Genomic DNA, 25,251 nt, shown 5'->3' on the forward strand with positions numbered 1-25,251 from the left:
AACCAGAACTAGAAAAATGAAACATGAGGAGTTCTGCTCCCATACAGCCTTACTGGGTATTAAAATGTGACTACCTGTTCTGCTGGCTGCAGACAGAAAATTCTTTATAATTACTACCAAGCATTTAGTATGTTTTTTGAAACTTCTCTCTGCATGAAGCTTTGTATGCTTCAATGTTTTTCCCACACTGTAGGGAATTTTATACAAGCAGCCATAACATGGAGTCTTTTAAGATCCTCTGCAATCAGCAGAACAGGATGCCTATGACCACAGGTGGGACTGTGACCTTAAATCCTCTACAAGGTCTGCATCTAAGATTCCTCAGACAGAAGCTGTTCTGTGGTTATAGGAGGAAGATGGGTAATGGGAGATGTTCTCCGAAAATTTAACATCCTTTGGCAAACATGTAAAAGGAGAATTTCTGTTTGTTTTTTTTTTTTTTTTTTTTTTTTTTTAAAAAAAATAAAAGAAAAGAAACAGAATAGTGAAATTTGCAGAAATGTGTGTATCAGTAATCCCTAACATGATCTGTTTCTTCAAGAAATGATCTGGTTTTTATGTGGTGGGATTTTCTTTCCTCTAAAGTGAAGATGCAATGGTTGCGATTAAAGATGCAACACTATAAATACGCAAGCATATGGCAGAGCAGTAAATCAGAGCCAGCAGTGCAAAGACAAGTGGTCCCTTGAGCAGTGGGATATTGTGCTCTAAGAAACCGCCACTGCCCGCCTCTTGGCAATGTATGTCCCCTTTGCAACAGCAGCCAGAGCCTTCTCAGAGATCTTCATCACACACAGAAAATTATTGAGATGACTGAGGTTCCTCCTAAAATGCATGTGTGTGTGTGCAGAAATGACCCAGCTCAGGAGTCCGGGAAAGCTTTTATGATGGTTTCATAGGCAGGAGGAGGGGTTTGTGTGGAGTGGCAGATGCGGAGGCTGTTGTTAGACCAGTGGAATTCGGGTCGACTTAAGCTGTTGGTGGTGCTTCCAACAAGGGTTGTGGTGGTGTTTGTGGGAGTGAGGGTGATCAGCTGACTGTTCGTCTCCACCGGGAGGGGAGGACACTGCAGGAAAGGGTGGAAGGTGGACGCGCGGAAGCTTGACTTCCTGGGGAATGAATTGGCTTGTTCCAAGGAGGTTTGCCGCTGGAAGGTGAGGCTGGCCAGGCTGAGGTTGCTCCGACGTTCGCAGCTGCTGTTGCGGTAAAATCCAGTCCTGCTGGTAGTGTGGCCATGGGAGGGGTTTCTTGACCGATGGCTGAAGGCTGAGGAGCTCCCCTGGGAAATGTGGGCGCTAGCTCTGCGACGAGACAAGCAAGTGAACAACGCCCAGATGATTCCTCCGATCACCAGTCCAACCACCATAGACACTGTGAAGGCTATTGTTATCTGCTCTGAAATACAGCAAAAATACACAGCAAATTTATTTCATCAGCTCTGAGGGATTTTCCTACCAGAAAAAGAATTGAATATGGCAGCTTCTTAAAAGCTGAACAAACCCTAAGATCTTTGTAGGTGATATGTGAACCTTACAACTCAAACACAGCAGTTCAGATTGTCCTCACTATATGGTGTTTTTTCTTTAATCTGCGTAATCCAACAACATTCAGAAAGTAGCCTGTGTCAGATACCAGTCTCTACCAATGCAAGGGAAAAGTCTTTAGTCTCTCCCAGAATCAGTCACCCACCAGTCGCAAGGTGTGCTATAAAACTGCCAAGGATTTGCTTCTGTGGGCGATATAAGGTGTGGATTTATGCAGATTTGTCGTTCTGTTTATAGACATTTATGTTCTATGTGTACGTGTTTGCAAACTCACCTATTACAACAGTGATGTAGCTTCTGTCATGTTCTTAATGGAGTAGACCTTGTACTTATTACGACATGAGAACACGTCCCAGCCTTTTACTGCTGAGTAACAGATACTTTAAATCTTCACAGTAATTAACGTAAATTGCTGTATCCTAAACGATTATGGTCAGAGATAACCATTAGTAATACTAAGTCCCTTGAATATTTCCCATCCCCAATGCCTAATTTGAAGATGCATTAATCTGCCATTAAGAAAAGTAAATTTCTAGCTCTCTTATAAATGCTTTCAAGCACTAAGAGCTCTGGAAACAAAAAAGAGCATATGTAGGATGGTTTTCTCCCCGATATGGTTTCATAGTGTGGAGGAATAAGAATTTTTTCCTCATATATTTCTAAGAACAGGACAGTTACTTCACAAAACTTCACTTATTTTTGAAACTGAGCACCAACCTTATTGCTGTTCTAGAAAGTTTGGAGATACATTTGTAATCCTGGATAAGGCCTGAAAATGAATGCAAAACCTTTACAGATCCCCTCAAACGAGAAGGAACACTGTGTTGACTACTGGTGAAGCAAAGAGGGAACAAGTGGAAAAGAGCCATGGGCAGCTTGAAACATGTTTATTCTGTGCTGTGTTATCATGTTTGTGAAGTGTTTCTGTTAACAAGGAAATAGAGTTCGTTAGAGAAAGGTAACTGCTATAGCATACAGGAGCGCAGGCCAGCTAACGCTGTGCCTGGCTGATCACCGTAACCGAAGGCAGTAACTCCAGGACTGGGATGCAGATGGTAGAGCCCAAAAAGGGCAAGACAAGACTAGATTCAACATTTTCTTGCAAGGTTTCTGAGCTGTTAAAGTTTCCCCTGGATTTATAGTGGTGCACTAACAGTTGTTTCCAGAACCCAAAATGACGACACTGAGTCTGAGCTGTAGGAATCAGCCAAAGCTGTTGCTGGAGAGGCAGAGAGAGTGAGTGGCCCAAGGGACGGCCACGGGGAGCAGCCAGAGCACAGTGGAGGGAGAGGAGAGGTGCCAGGCATGGCCAGTGGGACCAGCTTGCAGGCAGAGACAGACCAGAGTGCAACAACAGAAGCCTTCAGGCCTCAGTGTCTAGTAACTTACGGCAGGTCACTGCAGCAGGGGGAAAGCAAATATTTGCCTTCCTTCCAGCAGGGGAGATGTAAACGATTATTGGCATAATTACACTTGAAGAATTAGTTATTATTACCTTCCTTATCTACCTTCTTACTTTTCTTCACCCTTCAGTGAAAAATTGTTAGCCATGTGATTCATATTTGCAGCTGGGGAAAACTAGCTCCTTGAGCACCAGCAAGCTTAGCATAAAATTTTCTCAGGTTTCTGGGTGAAGACTCAAAGCAGCATTAAATGTGAACCTGGCCCTTGCTGCTGCCCATCAAACCCTGTCAGAGAGGTGGTATATTTATCCTATATGCCTTCGCAGATCTGGTTCTAGACAGGACCAAGATTATCATGAATTACTGACATCACTATAAATCTCCTGTCCAAGTTTATTCACCCCATGTATTTTCAGGATAAACTTGAAGTTCCATGAGGCCCAGCAAATTTAAGCTCTAATTAAGCCTCTCATATTTTGGATGGCTGTACAATCCTACTGCCGCTTGCTTGTAACCTCTACTTTCAGAGAGGCTTATAACCATTGTCCTTTTCAAATCAGAAAAGAAAGACTGGAGAGGATAAAGCATGGTGTACTTTTGCAGAGCACTGCTCCCTCTGAGAAATACTTTGTTGTCCCTTCATTCAACACAGAGGTGGACCAGACTTGACCCTAAAATATATTCTTTCTTTTAATCTTTTTTACAACTAAGAAACTCTTGACTGGGTATGCCAAAATCAAAGGGTGATTGTCTGGTCTGCTTTTTGCAAGAACCCATAGGCAGCATCCTGCACTGCAACTCCTGGCTGCAAATCAGAGCTCCATCACCATAAGCAGTCTTCTGACAAACTCATCATGATTCTGCCCTTTGTAAGACATCTACAGAGACACAGCAGGCCTTATTGTGTGTTTTTTGATCAGACTATTATACCATTTTAATGGTTCTAAAAACTCTGTTACTGCAAGTTCCTACTCATACTCCCAAAGGTGGAAAGGGAAAGCCAGGACTCGGTGACCTCTAGTTGAGTAAATCCCAAGAAGCGTCCCAAAGACAGCACTTCTCAAGCGCTAGAGCTGCAGTCTGAGTACCCCTACTGCTGTCTCTGCCCGGCTGTGAGAAAGCAAAATGAGAACTAAGCATTCTTAGGCTGATTTCTCTTGCACCTCAGCTGGAAGTTTAGTTAGGTTACTATATTTTGAGACTGCCAAGGGGTCCCCCAGGCACGGGGCTCTGTACTGACGCTTGATATCCCTGCTCCTGTTTGGGCTCTCAGCTCCAGCAGTGAGAAGGCAAAGGGGATCTCTGAGGGGCTTGAGTGTGAGCAGAAGCACAGGAAGCGGCAGGGACGTACTTGGCTCTGGGATTACCACGCGTTGTGGTGAGGATTTATCCCTTCATCCCTCTAGCCATAATTTTCACCACCTGCACAATCAAATCAGTATTTCAGACTGTTAAAAGCAATGAGGGAATTGACAAAAGTATCGAGTGCAGCTCTTCAGTACTTCCCACGTGCTGTTCCCCTGTGCTGGAGGTACAGCACAAATAATTATCCCTTTGGATAATGTCTTCGTTTTCTTTAACTACTTTGATTCTTTTATTTTTCTACCTCTATATACAAATGTAAAAATAGAGGGTCAAATTATTACCTGGGGAAACTTGCTGGGTGTACACTGACTATTGCAGTTGCCATCTAGTACCCCAAATGTTCTCATTTCAATTTGGACCTGTGTTTAATCCTTCTGTTACGTATTAAGGAAATATCACTACACCCATTGGTTACAGAGACTTTATTCTTTCTATTCCCAGACTCTCCATGTCTTTAGTGGGAACTGTGGGTCACACTAACAGGCCAAACTTGCTTCTTATTGACTCCCTGCAGAGGATGAATTTCACTGAAATGTAATTCAGTTCTAAAATCTTATGTTGAAGAATTGTAAATCCATGCCCATTGATTTCCTTTTTAGAAGGTTCAGCGATCACAGCCCTCAGGTACATTGGAGAAAATGCTACCAAACAGAGACAAAGATCAAAGGCAGAGTGGGACTTGCTGCACCTGGAATTTTGAGGCAAACAGTTGGCTTCCACAGAGTTGTTTTTCTCTTCCTTAATCTGGGCAGTGCCAGGGCAGAACTAGCCTTTCAGGAGAGTCAGAGCAATACTGACATGAAGTGTCTCCCAAGGAGCCATTATAGTATCTCATGGTTTCCAAAGAGCTGTGCATGTCATTCTGTCCTCTGCTTTTAAGGAAAAAAAACCTAAAAATATCTGGGGATGAAGTAGGGGTGCTGACAATAACCATAACTTCCCAGGTGCCAGTCCCCTGCATATGTTTTGATCTATGTATTCCTCAGACTACTTACACTGCCAGTTTTGATTGTGCCACAACTGAAAAGATTTGGTACTCTGTCTCAGTCAATTTTCTCCACTCTCACCTCTAATACCAACTGAGGTGAAGAAAAAAGTTTTTTCAGCAATGCAAGATAGACTTCAAGGTACTAAGCCAGAAATAAAAGAACATAAGGAAACAAAACAACTGAATATCTTAACTACATTATCTTTCTTATCCAATGTGTCCACACCAAAAAGGTTGGAGGTTCAGAACCCATGACTTCTGGATGTTATCCCCAGATCTGAATATCAGGCCAGCAGGTGTCTGTCAGACCAACATCTATCCAGATGAGGCAATTCCTTCTGAAGTCTCTCTATTCCTTCCTCTCTGATCCCTGCATGCGGTATGTAGCAAAGGCAGTGCTACAGGTTTGTTCAGGGGATCATTGCTCCTGCTATGCCAAGCTTTATCTTGGTTGTTGCAGCTTTCTTTAAGGCTTTTATAACTTCCCATGAACTGTATATATGAAGTGTTACTATATATCCTATCAAGTTGATAGCCTTTAGCAAGTCCTTAACACTATAGTACCCATACAGGAGAAATTCGGACTGGCTGAAAAGGTGCTTTTCCTAGTTACGGCCCTGAAACATTTTCTTCCTATCCAGCCTGGACATCAAAGGCCAACCCAAGGGGGCTTATATCAATCTGTAAGTCTTCTGAGAAGTGGACTACGTTCTCTCTTTCTTCGCCTTGGGGTATACCTCACAAAAAATTATCAACACAGTCCCTACCTAGACTCATCAGTCCCTGGATCAAACAAACTCTTCATAAAATAGATTTGTTTTTTGTGATGGAGGATCCTGCATCTGTCATGGAGCTTAGCAGGATCCTTGCAGACACGCTCAGGTCAACCTCTGAATTCTGCGACGCTTTCATTTTCCTTTCATGTGCACAGACCACATCAGATAGCAAAACATCCCTTTGAATTAAAAACGCATTTGCGTTGAGGATTTTCACTCTGGATTTCGTTCCACTATAATGTAAGAGTTTTCCCAAGGAATATCCCTCTTGCCCTCAGCTCTGGCTGCAACGGGCTGAAACAGCATTTTGCTCCCCAAACTCAGGAAATCCTTCAGACTTACGTTTTTCCTATAGCCTTATGATAAATTCCCTGAGGTGTAAAGTTAAAGTAGGTACAAGATATTCCTTGCCCCATGCTCACAAATATATATGTTTGTAAACTTTTCAGCTGGTCGAGTATATGAAGGGATAGTAGGACCTTTCAAAATCACATAAGTAGCAGCTTCAGCGAGAGCATCTCAATGCACCTTTTCCACCTGTCCAAAATCAGCATGAAGCATTGCACATCTGATATGCAAACTTCATCCCATATGGGCTCCAGCAAGCTTGTATGCAGAATGTACAAGCTCATTGATTTCAGCTGTATTAGCAATGAGAAGTATCAGAACATACCACCACGTTATATAGTGGAAATGAGCTATTTTTGTGATTTCCATCCTGATTTTTAGAATTGTAAATTTATTTCCATTCTAATTCTTTCCTTTTCACATTTTTGTGAGCTCTTTCCTTTATGCCATGTCATACGCCAGTGACTCAAAACTTGTCCAAGTAAGTACTCATTCCTCCCCCTACATGCACACACCCTTGCGTGCACGCATGTTGCCTCATCCCAAAGCTGAAAAGCCCTGACAACTTGTAGAGGGTTTGATCTCAGACATGGAGAAATTCAGCTCAGCCTCTGCCTCACCCTGTATTTTTTCCCGAAATGAAAGCTCAGTGATAAAAGCTGGTATAAAAACAGTACAAAACAGTACGGGAGTTCATACCTGAACATTGCACAGCTTAGTGTAGAGCACCAGCTAGTGTATTACAACATGCATTGCATTTACAAATGACAAATCTAGCAACCTGACTAGTAAGAATGGTTCAGATACTGTCTTAAAGGAGCCTCAGTGTCTCAGGTTTCAAGTGAGGTTCAGGTAAGTCATCAGTGGATATTCATAACACAGCCTCATTTGTGAAAAATCAGACAGGAGCAGCCAGAGTCCATTAAAGTTTGGACAAACTCATAGCATCTTCCTACAGATGTAGCAAATGTACGTCTCTAAGCTGGACAGGCTACAGCTACCCGTCCTCATGTGTCCCAGGCAGCAAGTTGGAAGAGAAGAATACTCTGGGTCCAGAGAGCCACCACTTTTTCCCACTACAGAGGTTTGAAGTGATTTGAACTACTTGAAATCTTACGCCTGTTCTACCAGCTCCAAGAAAACTTAGTTTAAAGCTGGGGCTGGTATCAGTAGCCAAATCCTGTGCTGCTGTTGTCATGCTAAGTTCAAAAAAGCAGTTTCTCTGTATCTGACAAGTGTTGACACTCCTATCTTCCCGATTTTTGTCACTAATTGTATTAGCAAAACAGTCTCTCATTAATCACTCGTAGGCAGTTCATGATTCAGCTGGGTGGGTGAATCAGTTGCTGTGTAATATCAACCAGCTGTGATCTTAGTCATGGCAAAAGTTGAAGGTCACACAAGACTTTTGTGGAAAAAGTGAGAGTGGCAGGCTACAGCATGAGGTAGTTCAGGTAGTTGTGATGTTGAGAAAACAAACAGACAAGGATGGTGGCATCTGAAAAACAGAATCCGCAGAAAAAAATGGTGAGAGAAAAGCAGACTGTGCAGGATATGAGAGCTAACAAACAAAATTAGTACCATAGTTAGGCTGTCAGAAATGTCAGTGCTCTGCATTCCGACACAGCTTGTTGGAGGGATGTTTTATTCTGACTACGCTAGTGTGAGATTCTTTTCTGCAGCAACAGAGAATAATTCTCCCACTTCACCTAATAACTAAACAACTGTTTTTACATCCACTGCAGGTAAAATAAAGAATACTGGTTTTAAAATAGAGCAAAGGAAATTAAAAAATTTTCTGTGAGAGCAGGTAATAACTAGAATAGATAGTCCAGGTAGGTGTTGCATCTACCCCCATTAAAAGTTTCAAAAACCAATAACCGTCAAGAGTTGTTATAGTATAGTTAATCCTGCCTTGAAAAAAGAAGGTAGAACAGATGACAGCTCAAGGTCCATACTGACGTTATTTTGTGTGGTTTATAAGACTGTCTTTGATCAGGTAAGCAAATAGGCTCCGGAAGTATCTGAAAAATTATTAAGTAAACGACAAAGAAAATAAAAATGCAGTCTGTGCCCTTGGATCAATTCCCTGTTTGAAATGCAGAGGGGACGGCTGTTTACTAGGGGGTTAACTTCACCAACGAGTAACCTACCTAGGAACAAGATTGCCCTCTGCTGGGAATCTGTGCGGAAAATCGAAACAGTTCAGAAAACCTTCATTCTAATAAAGTAGCGTGTCAGAAAAAGCTAAAAAGAAACGTTCCAACGACAGATTACAGAGACGTTAATAGAACCTCAAAACTCAGAAAAATTCTGAATTACATTTCCATAAACACTTAGGATTAGCATTTTGCAGGGGCTTTGAAAGCAAGGTAGACTGAGGCACAGCAAAAGTGTTTAGCAGCTCAGTGAAGTAAAGCTTATACCGTTTTGTGGCTTTGTGCAAATATCTGTGCTGATGGAGAAGCATGAGGATAAGTCTTCTTAAATTCATATTTCTCACCACCTACAGTGATGTCGAGAATGACCTCCGTGCACCAGAGTACTTATTTTTTTGTTTACTAATACCATCATTGGTTGCAATAAAAAGCCGGAAGAGTGGAATATGCCATCTCAATATCCCACAAACCAACTCAGAGTTAATGGTGTTCCCTTGATATTACTGGCAGTTGATTTTTACTGGAATGATAAATAAAGAGCAATTGTACTAATCAGAAGGATCTAAGATAGAGATGTCAGCATGTTTAATTTAATGCTTTTGGCATAACTATATAAAACAAAGTAAAGATTCCTGTATGTAGACAGAGATAGCAACCTTGTTACTGCATGATTTCACTATGATTCCTAATGCATTACAAAGACAGTAATATAATTTTGATCTTTCCCACATGTGCAGCAAACAATCCTCTGGCAAGGCATTCTTACCAGCCTCACAAAACCAGAGCATAGGCCTAAGCTACATGGCCTCTGCATGAACCTAAATCAAACAGTAAATCACAATTTGCCACAGAGCAATATGGCATTGTAGTTGTTACTTAATTGATAAGATTATTTTACAGAGCCTGAGAATAAAATAGATTCCTACATGAACAGAGCATGAGTGACTGGAGTGAAATCTTAAAATTTAGTAGGTTTTCCTAAAATTCTTAAAATTAAGGAGGAAATACCAAAGTACATGTGACACATTTAAGAAAACAGAAGACATCCAGGGTTACAACAAAGCACAAGGTTTTCAGGTTACTGGGAAGACTGTAAGGTAAGGAATACATTGAAATCATCCTTGGTCCCACCACAGCAATTCTGTTGTCTGTGGTCTGAGAAAAGCCTGCCTGACCCAGACACAGCTTCAGGTGGAGCTTGTCCTTACTGTGAGAACCCACAAAAGGCCAAGAAGTACTTATAATGCAAGTCCAAGTTTTATCAGAATATAAAGTAGAATATTTTAACAGAGAGAAAACCCAGAGTGACAAAGCACACTCTGAGTACCTTGAGATACTAGGAACACTAGAAATAAAAAACACATTTCAGCCTGCCCAGTACATCCTACAGCGGTTCTCAATGCAGTGGTTTTAGAAGTGCTGCAACCTCTGCACATTTGCCTTTGAGTCTCAAATGTCCCTCTCCATCATGGGAGAGGTAGGACCTTTTTTCTGCTTCTTGTTCTTAGCCGTGACATCTCTCTTCCCTCTCCCCCTGCAACCTACTCACCTGCTTCCCAGGAGAAAGGAGCAATCTCTCCTTCCCAATTCCATCCCTCTTACTCTCCATTTTAAATGTACATCATGTATTAACATAGTCAAAATGAATGACACAGATACATACAACATACTGTCTTGGCAGAAGGTGAAGGAAATCTACTGGGGCTCAAAACTGTAAATTTTCTCAGAAACAGGCTCTTCTCACTCAGAAATATACTACCTTTAAAATACTGCCACAGAATATTCTGCTACCGGTCTAATTTGTATATTGCTTGGTCAAAAATAGCCATCAATGAAAACAGTGTGTAGTGTTATATTTATAGTCTCATTATTTTTTCAGATCGTTAAAACTAGGGCTTTCTTCAGGTGAAAATTGGTGAAGAATAGGAGGAATAGGAACTGTTTGTGAACTTCACTGAATACTGATCTAAAGTATCCAATAAATGAGTATTCAAGGAACAGGAAGAGACACCTGTATTTAAATCAGATTTTCCTACTTTTTTCACTGCAGTAGTACCAGAGCTACATTCAGTAATGCAAAAAAAAACCCCTCCTGCTGTCTTTTTCTTCGTCGGGGAACAGGTATAATAGTGAACATTTTGACAATATAAAAGCATGTTCATATGTGGTAGTACTGTACTCTTCAATTAGTTATCCGCAGTTCAGAAATTTGAGCTTGCTTTCTCCCAGTACTTCCTGTGTGACCATCAATCAGTTTCAGAGATTTCTCTTGTACCAAATACATCTATGAATATCCATTTCAGTGTGGGCTAGGAGACCTAATTAAGTAGTACTCACAAGAGTCTGTGCAATCACAAGCTGATAAATGCTGGTATAGTTTCTAAGTGAGATGATTACTGATGTGGAGTGGGGTATTGGTTAACTCTTGATGACCCAGGGCAGATGATCCGGGCTGGAGACTCAGTGTGAAGTGGGACATTGGTGCTTATCTCACACGAGCCAGTGGTCTCTCTGGGAGGCTGTGTTTGCACCAGAGTGGTCCAGGTCCTACTTGCCTAGAGACTCCTGCACCTCTCAATCAACAGAGCCATCAATAGTCTCCTTCTTCATTTATACTCTGCCTGCATAGCTTATGCACCTTCCACACAAGCCATGTGCCTGCTTGGTTGGCTCATCCTTCCATTACCCTGGATAACTGAGAGATGACATCAACGTAATATAATTTTTTTAAGCAAAGGATTTAACATGAACAGATGTCAGTTAAATGGTCAAATATGCCATAAGTGTGTGTTAAAACATTGGACTGTGAATTCAAATATCTGAAACAGGGAATTATTTTTTTTTCTGCAAATAAGATGCCAGAGAAGCAAAGCAGAGGCCTCTGCTGAGAAGCAGAGACTACCCTGGCTATTTACTTCAGCAAGCACATATCAGAGCCCAAAGAAGCTTTTGCATTGCATTGAACCAACTTTTTTTTTTCTCCCCCAATTATTTTGCTGAAAACTTCCTAGACATCATTTCTTAACAATGTTGTATATATTTGAATTGTTGATGGAGTTTTGGCTGAGGTTATTTAACAGGTAAATCTTAAGTTACAATTGTCCTATTTTCAGTACATGAAAATCAAACTCACATAGTCTCTTTTTCTGCTCCTTAAGTAGAAGAGGAATAAATTATCATCTTGGAACCAAATCTACTGCAGTCTAAAAAGTTACTTTTACATTTTCTTTGGGTTTGAAGGGTTGTTAGGAGAATAACTTTGGATTGCTTGATGCAAACTTAACTACTATACAATAGGTTTCAAAATCTGAATAAGTACCATTTGTTAAGTTTGTATAGGAAGTGAAGCTTCTATTTTGAAAAGCTGGAAAAAAGTTGTCTGTACTATTATTGATAGGCTTCTCTGATTTATTTTTTTCTCAAACAAAAGGATAGGGTTATGAAATGAAGATAATCTTACAAAGAAAAAAGAGCCAGTCTTGAATCTTGATTTTACTTTGTGCTCTTCTTTTGTGATTGTGGACATCTCATTCCATCTCTATACTTCAGATTAATCTTCTGTGTGAGGGAGATGGCAGCGCTCACAGCCACTCTTTCGGCTCGTAAAGATTTTTGACTCCTGATTAAATGAATTATAATGGCAAAATGGAAGCTATGTATAAATATAAAGCATTTTCCTTCAATAGGTTGTACAAGAACTGAGGCCGAACCATTGCACCCGCAATGTGCTGAGACTAACTCATCTGAATTTGAAGCCTGCTAGACTCTAGCAGTTGAACATTCAGCTACGAGGCATTTGTCTTGGGGAGAAAGCGCAGCACTTTTATTATGTTAATTATTAATATAATTAAGCGCAGCACTTAATTATTTTATTATTATTATTAAGCTCCTTTTATTATGCGACACTCATATGCCAACAGATTCACTGATGTGGTGCTTGGAAGAAGAAATATACTTAATTTCCTAAAGATAAGATTTCTGGATTTGGTGGATAAATAAAGCATGATGCTTTGGGCAGCTCATGTGACAATAAGCAGCACCACATGCTCAGTGAATACAGTAGGTGTAGTTGCCAAAATGTGTATGCTCTCTGAGTTTGATTAATATTTAAATAATACTCTGAAGAAACTTTGCCTTTTCCTTCAACTACCTTAGATCTGTCTCCTTCCTGCTAAAGATTGTTAAGCATTTGATAAATCAATGGCTGTATGGAGGGGAGAGGGAGCAGGGAAAGCAGGAAAGAAGCAGTAATTAGGAGGCAGCAAAACACAGCCTGAGGATGACAGACTCACTTTAAAAGAATAATTTATACACAAGGAAGAAATCGTGCTCTGAATAGACAGTGTACAAGAATAAGATTGGTGTTTTCTCTTCATGACATAATTTGTTGCTTTCATCAGCTACAGTAATAATAAATTCTTTGGGCTTGCCAGAATAAGGGCAAGGAAAAAAATAGGTCTCTCATTAATATATACTTTTATCTCTCTGACAGGCCTGCATATAAGATCTTGGAATGGATTTACATATTAGCTTCTTAAATGCAAGGTCTGATTACGGATGTAATCCCCTTTGCTTTAGTAATGGAAGTGATAACTTAGTAATGGAAGTGATAACTTTCACGTGCTTGTAAAATCTTTTCCTTAATGGACAGCAAAATAAGCATAATCATATTAAATCTGGAATAGTTTGATCATTCTGACCCTTGAGAAGAGAGTATATGATTTATCTGATAAATTTTTATGCAGAGTTCATACAAAACAATAGTAGTCTAGTAGTTGATACAAAATGGTGCCACCAAAAGTTAGCTGGAAAATAAAGCATAGCGTTAAGTGTTAAAGGAGAAACAGTAAGGCTAAGACACAGTTCTGACTCCTGGAGAAATCAGCGCAGGCAGAGTAAGTTTAGATTTGGTACATGACCTTGACTGGTGTCCCTGATGAAGTACAGAGGAAGTGCTGGCTTCCTAAAATAGTTCAGCATCAGCACCAGTAGCATTAGGAGGTGCAGTGCAGTATCTCTTGCCTGGCTGCTTCGGGCTCTCTGTAGCAGCACTGGAAGATGATGAAGCACACAGCCACAGTCGCTCCAGCAAACAGTACTGCCACGTGCATAAGAAATCCAACTGAGAAGCTGCACTCAAATCAGCCCTTCTCAAACACAGCCAAGGGAGGACAGAGACATGGTGTATGCTGAAGTTGAGATGGGGAAGATGAGCAATGTCTTCCTTTTTAATTGTATCACAAGTCATAGGTCTATTTCTCATTTGGTATAAGAACATTTCTGGAGGACTTCAGAGGAGGAGCAGGGACCCTGAGTGTTATAGAGGAACAAGATCCACTGCTGTCATGTTGCCACTGAAGGGCAGATATTCAAACACAGCTGCTGCTATTGCTAGTGCCTCACCATCACATGCTATCTTTCCTCTTCCTTCAGTTAAACTCACAATTTAGTTGCCATTTCTCCCAGTAATAACACTATTTATATGAAAGCTGTGTCCTGTTTGAGTCACTAGCCCAGGCTGCTCTGCTGCTGCCTTGTGACACATCCCAAGTCAGCTCACACTGTGGTCAGGGGAGCTGGAAACGGGAGGATCTTCTGGTGACCTTGACCTGGTAGATAAGACAACATCTCTCCCTTGTTGAGATCTTAACAGGTTCAGAGTAAAGATGGTGTGTGTGAGTCTTCCTTGCCCCAGCAATCCTCTAGCTATCATAAACATTATCAAAATGGTGTGGAATACTTAAATCAGCTTCTGACTACTTGAGCACTTGAGAAGTGCAAGAGGGTTTAGTTATGTGACATTTTCTGCACCTCTCTCACAGGATTTTCACATGGATTAGTATCTCATCATATCAACCACATCAAAGGGAAAAAAAATTGCCATTTGTTAGGGGAAATCTCTGTTGCTCTGGAAGCCATGGAACAAAATTACTCTGATGCTGCTGGGCCTGGGAGGATCATAGAATCATAGAATCATCTGGTTGGAAGAGACCTTCAAGATCATCGAGTCCAACCATTCACCCTGCACTGTCAGGGTCCCTAAACCATGTTGTTCAACACCAAATCTACACAGTTTTCAAACACCTCCAGGGATGGGGACTCCACCACCTCCCTGGGCAGCCTGTTCCAATACTTCACAACCCTTTCTGTAAAGAAATTTTTCCTGATATCTAACCTAAATTTCTCCTGGTGTAACTTCAGGCCATTCCCTCTTGTCCTGTCATTAATAACGTGGGAGAAGAGACCGACCCTCATCTCCCTACAACTTCCTTTCAGGTAATTGTAGAGAGCAATAAGGTCTCCCCTGAGCCTCCTCTTCTCCAGACTAAACAGTCCCAGCTCCCTCAGCCGCTCCTCATAGGACAAGTTCTCTAAACCCTTCACTAGTTTTGTTGCTCTTCTCTGAACCTGCTCCAGCACCTCAATGTCCTTCTTGAAGTGAGGGGCCCAAAACTGGACACAGTACTCAAGGTGTGGCCTCACCAGTGCTGAGTATAGGGGGACAATCACTTCTCTGCTCCTGCTCCTACACTGTTTCTGATACACGCCAGGATTCTGTTGGCTTTCTTGGCTGCTTGGGCACGCTGCTGGCTCATGTTCAATCAGCTGTCTACCAGCACCCCCAGGTTCTTCTCTGCTGTGCAACCTTACAGCCATCTCCAAGCAATAAAAAAACAAAAGTCTGTCTTGGTTCCTCTATGGGCAAAGCTGAGTTTTACTGGTGCTGCCATTATTTATTTCTGTCTGTGTACTATGTTCCCAGGGTTTGGCTGAGGTCCCATCGTGTGGCATTTGTGACAGAGAAAACCAAAACTGGTACCTGTCCTAAAAACTCTGCCGAGCTGTACAAGATTTTCACAGTCCTGATTTCTGCACATTCACCATGCAGGTACATTTCAATTATTCATCAACAATATGAAAAAAGTTACTAACTTGGTTAAGTAATCTAGAAATATGGCACAACTATTGTTATGGCATGTGTTATTGTTGTGGCATCACGTAACATTCCACTGAGGAGCAGGACGGAGAACTTGTAGATACACTAGATTTAAGACTGGCAATAAGAAGGGAAACATTTCAAGGATGTAACATTACCATAAGGATCTCATTGTCTTTCATACTGTTGTTTAAATGTATCATATTTTATATCTGTGTTGTACATCTACTCCTCAGATAAATGTGCTTGGAACAAGATCAGTGTTTACGGGAAGCATTTACAAAATCAGAACTGGCTTTCTGTCTGATTCTGTATCACATTTTACCTTATCCTTTTTTTCTTCACAACATTCCTATGAAGCAGCACAGGAAAGTTTTCTCTATTTTTCAAATTGGGACCTGAAACATGGAGGAACCACTTGCCTGATCTTCTAGAAACCCTACTGAAAATCTGCCTCCCAGTATGCTTATTTCCACAAACGTATTCTGGGGGAGCCAGCCTGCTCTAAGTTTGAATTGACCATAGGAAAATAAAACAATTCTAGCTTCTCAGTGAAATTGAGAAGAATCAATGTATTTTACTTCATGTTAGGATCCCTATCTCAGGAGTCTGAATTCATTTTGAAGTTGATAAATATTTTATGCAGTGTTGGCAGGTTTCTTGTAGGACAAGTGGGAGGAGGCTTTATGTCACCATTGCCTTTACTCAACGCAGCTACACAGCCACTAAGCCAGATGTGCTTGCAGGTGCATTACCTGATAGAATCGGGGAAATCTGCAGACCCAAGGACATGGTCTGTCCGTACCAGGCTGTCACAAAGGAGTGTAAGCATACTCTATTTCTTTCTGAATTATGCCTTATGTTACGCAGTTACACCATTCACACAACCAGAAATGTCTAGTGCAGACAACATTTTGCATATATTTTAGAAGAATAACACTCTAATTGGTCTATCTGATCAATCCTCCAGTTTTCCTAGCTATTTCAGGCAGTGAATTCTGAGAACCTTCTGTGTAAACTAGGAAAGGCTTCCCTCTTTCCTAGTTATTTTATCTGTTAGACTAGTTTTATATTGAGTTGTCCAAATTCAAACACCACTGACATATACCAGAACCTATCAAGAGGGGCATTTGGATTACACATTCCTCAAAGCAAGCTCTTTTTCTACCATTAGTAGGTATACTTGGCTGTGAAACGGGAATGAAAGACAAGCTGCTCTTTGTTATTAGAGATCTTAAGGGTATGTCTATGGAAAAGTAGCTTTGGAGATTGATAAGTTTTGCTTTATTTTAAGGCTTCGTCTTGAATAAGTAAAGGCAAAAGTATTAGTCAGAAGATGGAAAGTTAGGCAAGCAATAAAGAACCAGCAGAGCTCTGGAAAATTTATAATAAGAAATCCAGAAATATGAGCCATTTATTTGATTGGAAAAGATAGGTGGGGAGCTGGAAGGAGGGTTTGTTCATATACAATTGGCTCTCCTGTTAACTCCATCATGATGGGGACAGAAGTCTGCTCAGTGATTTGAGTCCTTTAATATCACACATCATGAAGTAAAGCCCTGAGTTGCAAGCCCTGAGCGATGGATCAGTATCTCTGATAAGCCAGAAGCCAGGCTCTGAAATGCAAGTGTTAAGGAAAACAAACTTGTAAGCCAGTGTTTGATAAGGCATTCTGGGAAGTCTGAGCAGGAAAGTTTTTGCTGTAGAGGTAGTCAGTGTAAGACAGATGGGAAATGCAGAGTCAGTGTGAAGACTTCATTTTATATACGTCCATCTGTGAAATGAGGGAGGTATTAGTACAGGCTTCTGGCCAAAGAACTCAGATTATTCTTTCAGATACATCTGTGTTCACCAAATCTATATGGATCATCCTTTCTTCTGATAACATTTGTTGGGACCATTCTGCCCCTTTCCCTCTCAGTCACCATGTATTGATGAATTTGACTTGCTTTTAATTTTTATTCTAATGCGTAATTTTATCTATTATTTATACATTGTTTTAACTAAATGCAAAAAGGCAATGTGGTTAAAGACATTAAAAATTGAGAAAGTTAGTTATGATTGGAATACAATTTGTCCCCAGTAGTAATATGAATGGAGAACTGCTTACTTAGTCATCAAAAATACAGTGTGGTGTTTTGGGTCATGGTAATACTCCTATTTGTGCTCTAAGAGGCTCTATCCTCATTTTCAGTCTCAGTTTCCTGAAGAGGACAATGTCCTACTACTTTGGATAAGCACTGGAAAGAATTATTCCCTAAAACACTAGAGCAGGACTTCATCATGTGGTTGGAAGAAAGCGTTCTGCCTCTCTCTCTCTCTCACTTCTCTCCTTGGGACTGCTTCCAACAACAGGAGTTTGTAAAGTTTGAAGACGTTTGACTCCAACGGAGTGTTTTCAAAAGAAAGAAGCTCAGTTCTTCACATCCCATTTCCAAACTTTTGCCAGCATCAGTAATCTAACCCAAAGACTCTGCAGAAAGAGATTATATCTCCTGTGAAAAATTTTATTCGTTGTGCTCCAAGCTCCTTATGATTCGTCATATGCTGCCTAGTATTGCACTTTCAAAATCACTGAGGTTTTCCAAAACACAGACAAGTGACAAAAAAAGAGACCAACTGCAAGAAAAAATTCCAGTTGTTGCAGTTAATGGCCTATCTTCAATCACCTTGCTCTGTTTTGAGTGATTGCCACTAATAAAAGTACCAGGAAGAATATGCACACTAGGGTGAAATTGTGAAGAGGAAGAAAAGGGAACGGAAGGGGAGAGGAGACAAAAAATAGCAATTCAGTAAATATATCTTTAAGGTCGATACTGCATTTGAATCCAAGGCTCTGATTTTATTGAGTCTTCATAGAATCACAGAATGGTTTGGATTGGAAGGGACCTCAAAGATCATCTAGTTCCAACGCCCCTGCCATGGGCAGGGACACCTTCCCCTAGATCAGGTTGCTCAAAGCCCCATCCAACCTGGCCTTGAACACTTCCAGGGATGAAGCATCCACAACTTTTCTGGGCAACCTGTTCCAGCACCTCACCGCCCTCAGAGTAAAGATTTTCTTCCTTATCTCTAATCTAAATCTACTCTCTTTCGGTTTAAAGCCATTACTCCTTGTTCTATCACTACATGTTCTTGTTAAAAGTCCCCTTCCAGCCTTTTTGGTCCTCCTACTTTGTTCCACTTTAACCCTGAGGGTTGTCACTACTACTCTTCAGTGGTGTGAAACACCTGTTAAGTGCCTCTATGTCATGCGTTCACTCCCTCCTATCTGCCAGCAAAGGAACTGCATCTTCAGCTTACTGATGTCTGCTGTTCCATTAGCAATGCCCAGTCTACCAGGATAAAGGCCCTCTAGGGCACTCTGGCTTATGCTAGTCTTTTTCAGCCATCAAGCTAGGAAGAGAATGGCCAGGCAGAAGCTACCACTGCCACATCTGCTGTCAAGTGCTCCACGATCAGCTCCAAATTGTAGCTTTTGTATGTCCACATCCCCGGCTGGGCAGCTAAGGCACCTCGCAGAGTCTTTACTTGATGTTACTAAGGCTAGGCTAGAGGGATACAAAGTGTGTGGACGGAAGTAAAGGGAATGAGGAGAGACCACCCAGGGGGTATGCTGGAAATGCGCTGACGCAGTCATCAAAGTGGAAGGAAACAGGCTCAACCTGGTCACCACGCAACTAGACAAATGCTTCTGTTCTCACTTGCAAAGTACTGGACTGGATTTGCTGCTGTTGCTTCTTCTCTGCCACAGCTACAGCCCATGAAGGATCCTAGAAAAGAAATCAGGTCCCATGGCTGTCTAGGTTGGACTTTCCTGTGTTTGACAACTGTGTCACAGTTTGTGTCAGCACTGCCCTTCACAAGTAGTATTTCAGTTCATAAAGAGAATGACGCAAAGTCCTTAACCACCATTGTTGCTACACCAGTAACATGATACCATAACACAGCATCAGACGTTAGAATATGCTCATCCCTAATAACCATCTTTTCCTGCAGAATATATAGTCTGACTTCTTTCAAGCAAACTAACGCATTTTACTGAGGAGAAGACGAGTGGGTTGAGGGAGAGACAAGGCAAAATTCGACATTATACTTAAAACCACAAGTGCATTTGTAGCTTATAAAGTCAAGTGATAATACTTAAAGTGTTAGTACCAGGCAGCTCTCAATCTTGAAATGCTGGAAGCCAGATAATACACAGCATTGTTTTTGTACACTGGACAAATAACACCCTGGATTCTGATTCAAAGAAAAAAAATAAATGTCCTTAATGTTTTTAAGTTACTAAATTGTAATGTTGCATTTTTAAATAAATACTTGAGTAAAACTGGACTGAAGGATAGTCCAGGAATCTAAGATCATGTTGATTAATTTCTGCTTACACTTCTTCTCTCTGTTGCTGTCATATTGATCAAATGTACTATTTAAATTGAATTTCCTGATATGAAAGTATATTACTCTCTACACTGGAGAAATAGGATTGTCTCAAAGCCATTTATTGTATTTAATTGTGTGTGACTGAAAATGCTTTTAGGAATTACAAGAAATGCACTCCTGGTTAAAACATAAACATCTTTGCTTCCACTGTTAACTTACAAATCAAAATGAACTCAATAAAGACTATATTAAAACAGTAAAAAATGAGATTAGTAGTTGATGGATGGGTACCAAACCCTGAATTTTTCACTCAACTATTGCCAAACCTCCCTCTGAAACTACCAATAAAATACTGTGATCCTGTTTCTCTGTCTACAGTCTCATGTGACACCAATGGTGCTGAAGTTGAGCAGAAGCTGACTTTAAGTGCTTCTCTTCCTACCTCTGCCAAAGTACCCGACTGTGGATTCCCACTGCAAAGTAGGGTCACCAGAGGTTAAATAGCTGCATCCTTGCAGTAGCCCAGACGGCATGTCTAAACATGCACGTATGTCTGAAAAGACTCTGCACAACATCTGTAGTAGGGAACAGCTCTAGCAAGGCGAGAATCAGAATCCCGATTTTTTGCTTGTGACACATTACACAGAGGACATTTGTTTACAGAACCAGAAGGTCTATCATGAAACTCATGAATTTGAACTAGAAAAGGAGGTAATTTTTTTGTTTGTTTGTTTGGTTTTGGTTTTGGTTTTTTGTTTTTTGTTTTTCTAGCAGAGTTTATTTTAGGCAAGACAAAACACTGGTTTGCTTCTTCTGTTTTACTCTGCTGGATAGCTTATCATTTCAGAAATACTGCAGAATGATGACAGTGAAGCCCGAAATCAAAAGAAGAAATAAGATGAAGTACAGCATCAGCTCATTGTCCTGCAAGACCTGCAGCTACGTATGTTACTGACTTTACAGGTTGTCACTGACTCTACACTGAGCCCACAAAAGAAGTGTGCTTTTTTATTTTTTTAAATATAATTATTTGTTAAATGCTTTGCATGAATATACTTAAGCAATGCACACAGCATGACTTACATCAAGTTGTATGTATATTTTGTTTCTATTTACACATCTTTATTCATGCATGCTTCCACCAGCCTGGAGCAATTGTAAAAAGATTTATATATGCTCACATATAAATAATTGGAAGACAGTTTAGTTTGTACATTGTTTTAAAATTCTTGGAGTCGCTTTTAAGATGCTATTGTGTGAAGTTCACATTGGAAACTGGACAGCTTTAGAAAACAGGATCCCCATATATTTTCCAGAGTAGAAAACCAGCTGTTAGACAATAAATGATTTATAAAATTGTAACAGATTAAATATTGTTATGAATAGTTGCTCTAACAATTTTTACATCATGTATTTTTTTTCTCACAAAGTCGCTCCATCTCAGCAAACCTTTACACACATGCTGAAGTTTAAACTTCGGTCGAGTCCATGGGAGCTTCTGAGAAGTCACACATACGTGCAAAAGGATCTGCATCTTGGTAATGCATTCACACTCACAGCACTATCTGGTTGGTAGGTTAGAGAAAAAGTGAAACAGATCGTAAGCTATATCCTGAAAATTCACAGCTTCAAACACTGCATTCTCATTCAACAAAGAATTCCAATTTATTTATATCTGTTATGTGTGGTTTTATTTTTACCTCAAGTCATTTATCTCCAAGGATATCAGAAAATATACTTCTATCATTTTAAGTGAAGTTTCCTCACAGTGAGCTTGTGTCAGTCATTGTCTTCTGACACAGATTATGCTGTGTCCCTCCCTAGTCTATCACATACGATATACCTAAAGAAGAGAAAATGTTTTTAACTCTTCTAAAATCTATCAGAAAAATAAGACAAACCTAAAAGGCATCTTCCCTTCTCAGGACCATGCAAGTTCTTCACAAAAACCCAATCTGTGAGGTTAATCTGCTGTCAGAGCATAAGCAAATAGGAGGTGATCAGGGCTGGCTACAGTATCAGTCCCTGGCAAGCCAGGTGGGCAATGCTGGTGAGAGGAGATGCTGGCCCTTTCAGCTCATGTGTGTCCTGCTCTGTGTCGTCAAATGCAGCTCTTGATACTGAAGGTCCCAGGCTTTGCACACCTGGAGAAGTATCTTAAATGGAATGACAGAGTAACAACAGTACCTGCGGGGCCAGCTGCATGTAATATACTGTGGAAATCAAATGTTCATTTCTCAAATACCTCTTCTGCACTTTTTTTTTTATCTCTTCATGAAATGGAGAACACCTTGCCCACAGTTTGAGCATTATGGTTAATGAATCCTTAGAGTTTTATGTAACTTTGCTGTTTCTTTTATGTTTTCATGACAGTGAAGCAATAAATTATCTCAGAATAAAAGCAAATCTGCAGTAACAAGGGGCAGCACCATTTACACAAGGGTTCATAAAGTACAGGTTGATGAAAGCACTTTCATTTTTGTTCTGAAAGAGCCGTTTTAGAATTACATGTAGTTCCACTCAACAAAAATGATAGTTATTCTTCAGAGCCCACAGACAACCTCCAGACAATAAGAGATTCTGAAACAGCAATAACAGTATGTTTTCCTCAGTTAATCTGTATTTCTCAAAGACGCCCAGTATCATTATCCTACTTTTTAGCCCGAGCCACAAAAATGAAGTGAGTTTCTCGTGATCTCCCAGTAGGAAAATGTATGTCACTGCAGGAAACATGTGGATGGCACTCAACGGATTCTTGTTTCTTGTGCTAAGGAAATCAAGGAACTTCTTTAAATCTTCTTGTGTAGTTATCTTCCACTCTTTTCTCCAGGCACTTTTATTCAACAAAAGTCCTATTTTGCTACATATTATTTTTTAGTTTTAGATAGTGCACAGATTCCTGGACAGGTCATTGTTCAATAGCAATAATAAAACGGACAAAACCAGATCATACAATTCATGCTAATGCTAAATGCTAATACACGTTAATGTTAAACACACCAAGTGATAGTTTTTTGGAGGGAAAGGTTCTCCACAGTTGTTACACACAATCCTTCAGGATCAAGTCACTGAATCTAATTACCTTGAATGAATTTCAGTATACCATATACTTCCACTTCACACTCTGTATAATTCAGTTAATGAACCATTTCTGGGTTTGGGTGAAGGAAAATAGTCTTAATGGATAATAATCAAAATTTACTTTGAGGAAAAAGTAAGGAAAATCCGATTATGAGACACGACAAAGAATCACAAATAATTTTTCATTCTGGAGGAGTGAGAGTTTTTTTCAAAAGTTGCAACATGTTTAGGTTTTACTATCTCTTTTTCATCAGAAGATGAAACAGATCATGTCTGCCATGTAGGTACACCCATTAAACAGTTGAGAACATTTACCTGATCTGAAACATACTGAAGTCAATAGACACCTTTTCAACTGACTTCAGTAATGAACTTTGTCAAACAATCAATTCTGCCCTAGCAGTTCCTGCTGTCTTGATTAGTTCAAACACATGATAAAGCTTTGTCAAAGAAACATTTGGAAAACAATCTTTTGTGCTGCAAGAAATACAAAATCTATTTGTTACTTTTTGTTTCCAACATAAGGCTTGAAGGTATCTAGATTTACTTTTTTAGGCAATCACCAGTGAAACTCAGAATCTACTTTAATGATATTCTAGAAAAAGAAACAAAATCCTTACCCCAAAACTTTGGTGGCCATGTAATTGGAGAGTAAGTACTGTTTCTATCCATAACATCCAAATAAGAAATATAGAACGGTATGTCCACAGAGGAGCAATGGGTTTCTGACCGTTTGAGATTTAGCAGTAGAAGCAATGCTTTTGTGCTGCCAGGGAACTGTGTTGTTTGCCTGAAAGGAAATGGATGTATCACGTTTCCTGCTCGTGGACTCGAATTAGCAAGTGCTTGCCTTATCTTGGGACACCACATGGTTCCCGAGAAGGGGGAATAGTTTCCTTCTCGTCATTTCCTCCGCCAGCGCAAATTGACTCAGAACAATACCAAATCTCCTCCTTCTCTGAAACTTTTTGAACCCCAAAACGTCCAGAGATAGACGAAAATTCCTTTCTCTTGCCTTTAATGGTTTTCTATGCTGAAGACCTTCCTTAAACATTCAAAAGCACTCGTATTCAGTGGGATTTTTCAAAAAGGAAGAAATGTGTCAACAGGTTTTTAATAAACACCATTTCATTAGTATATTAATTTAGGGCATGAGGATTGTTAAGTATTCACCATTGTTCCTTGGCTAGTTTGAGGAACTAGCTGGGCCTGACAGTGTAACTGTAGGTATTAATGTTTTAATGAGTGTACTACAAATTTCCTTTGCCATTTCTTTTCCTTTCCACACCCCATTCTAAAATATGAGTTCACTGTAACACAAACAGGCTTTGAATTAATTGTTTGAACAGTTTTATTACAATGCAGTGCTAATTCCCTGTTGGAATTTGTAGATACTGCTGCTAAATATAACAAATAGCAATAATAACACCTCTAGAAAAGAAAATAGTCAGGATTTTTAATGACACAGAACCAGAATTAATGGAGAATGTATTGGAATCAATAAAATACATCATTTTGTATTTATGTGATAAACTCTGTAGGATTAGATTTTACCTATTTTCCTCTTAGATATATTGCAGATAATGGATGTCCATAAACATTCTGCTACAAATGTCAAACCTTTTTTCTGTAAAGAGTTGTACGAGGTTTTTTTACCCATGATTAAAAAACCCGAATCAGTTAAATCTATTTTTCACAACGAATATCAGGAATCTTCAAAATTTAGAAATATTCCAACCTGAACATTTGTATTTGGCATAATTTTAATGTTGAATCTTTTTTGTTTTGTTTTGTTTGGGACTTTTTTTCATGAAATAAGACTTTAAAAAACACTGAGTAAAGATATTTTGATGGTTAATGGAAGACTGGTGCTTAAAATGGCATATTCAAATACTGAGTTAAGCACCTGAATGAAAAAGATCTTACTTCAGATGTCTGCGAACAAGAAACAACTTGACAAGAAATGCTAGGATTATTTAGTATGGTCAGGACACAGATACTAGAATGGATAACATAAATATACAAATTAAAGTATTCTATGACTAATGTTAGTTTTGTGCTTTAAGAGCAGATGAAAATACAACAAAACTAAACTATTGTAACCTATAAAATGAGGAAATTTTGTGGGTTTAGTTTATGGAATGCATCTATTGAGATGATCACTGTAAAACAGAATTAAACACTGACCTTAATCTAGTTGAAAAGCAGCTGAGTTCAGACATGGACACTTGTACAGATAGTCAAACCTTCCGTATGATCAAGTGTATGAA

At 39.9% G+C, this 25,251-nt stretch overlaps 1 protein-coding gene across 1 annotated transcript; it reads right to left on the reverse strand.

Annotated features, from left to right (window-relative positions):
- Positions 1 to 819: 819 nt before the first annotated feature.
- MYCT1 (MYC target 1) lies at positions 820 to 23,851 on the reverse strand. The gene is made up of 2 exons (XM_009986307.2): positions 23,602 to 23,851; positions 820 to 1,395 (listed from the first exon to the last, which is right to left on the reverse strand). The coding sequence occupies exons 1-2, from the start codon at positions 23,849 to 23,851 to the stop codon at positions 863 to 865; spliced, it is 783 nt and encodes a 260-aa protein (XP_009984609.2). The 3' UTR covers positions 820 to 862.
- Between the last annotated feature and the right edge of the window lie 1,400 nt (positions 23,852 to 25,251).

The sequence above is a fragment of the Tauraco erythrolophus genome, chromosome 2, assembly GCF_009769465.1.
Source record: "Tauraco erythrolophus isolate bTauEry1 chromosome 2, bTauEry1.pri, whole genome shotgun sequence".
NCBI classification, from domain to species: Eukaryota; Metazoa; Chordata; class Aves; order Musophagiformes; family Musophagidae; genus Tauraco; species Tauraco erythrolophus.

Excerpts from the sequence above, each read along its gene's own strand:
- MYCT1 (XM_009986307.2), bottom strand. The coding sequence starts at position 23,851 with ATGTGGTGTCCCAAGATAAGGCAAGCACTTGCTAATTCGAGTCCACGA. Across the intron at positions 1,396-23,601 it reads ATGGCCACCAAAGTTTTGGG|AGCAGATAACAATAGCCTTC; the intron begins GTAAGGATTTTG and ends GCTGTATTTCAG.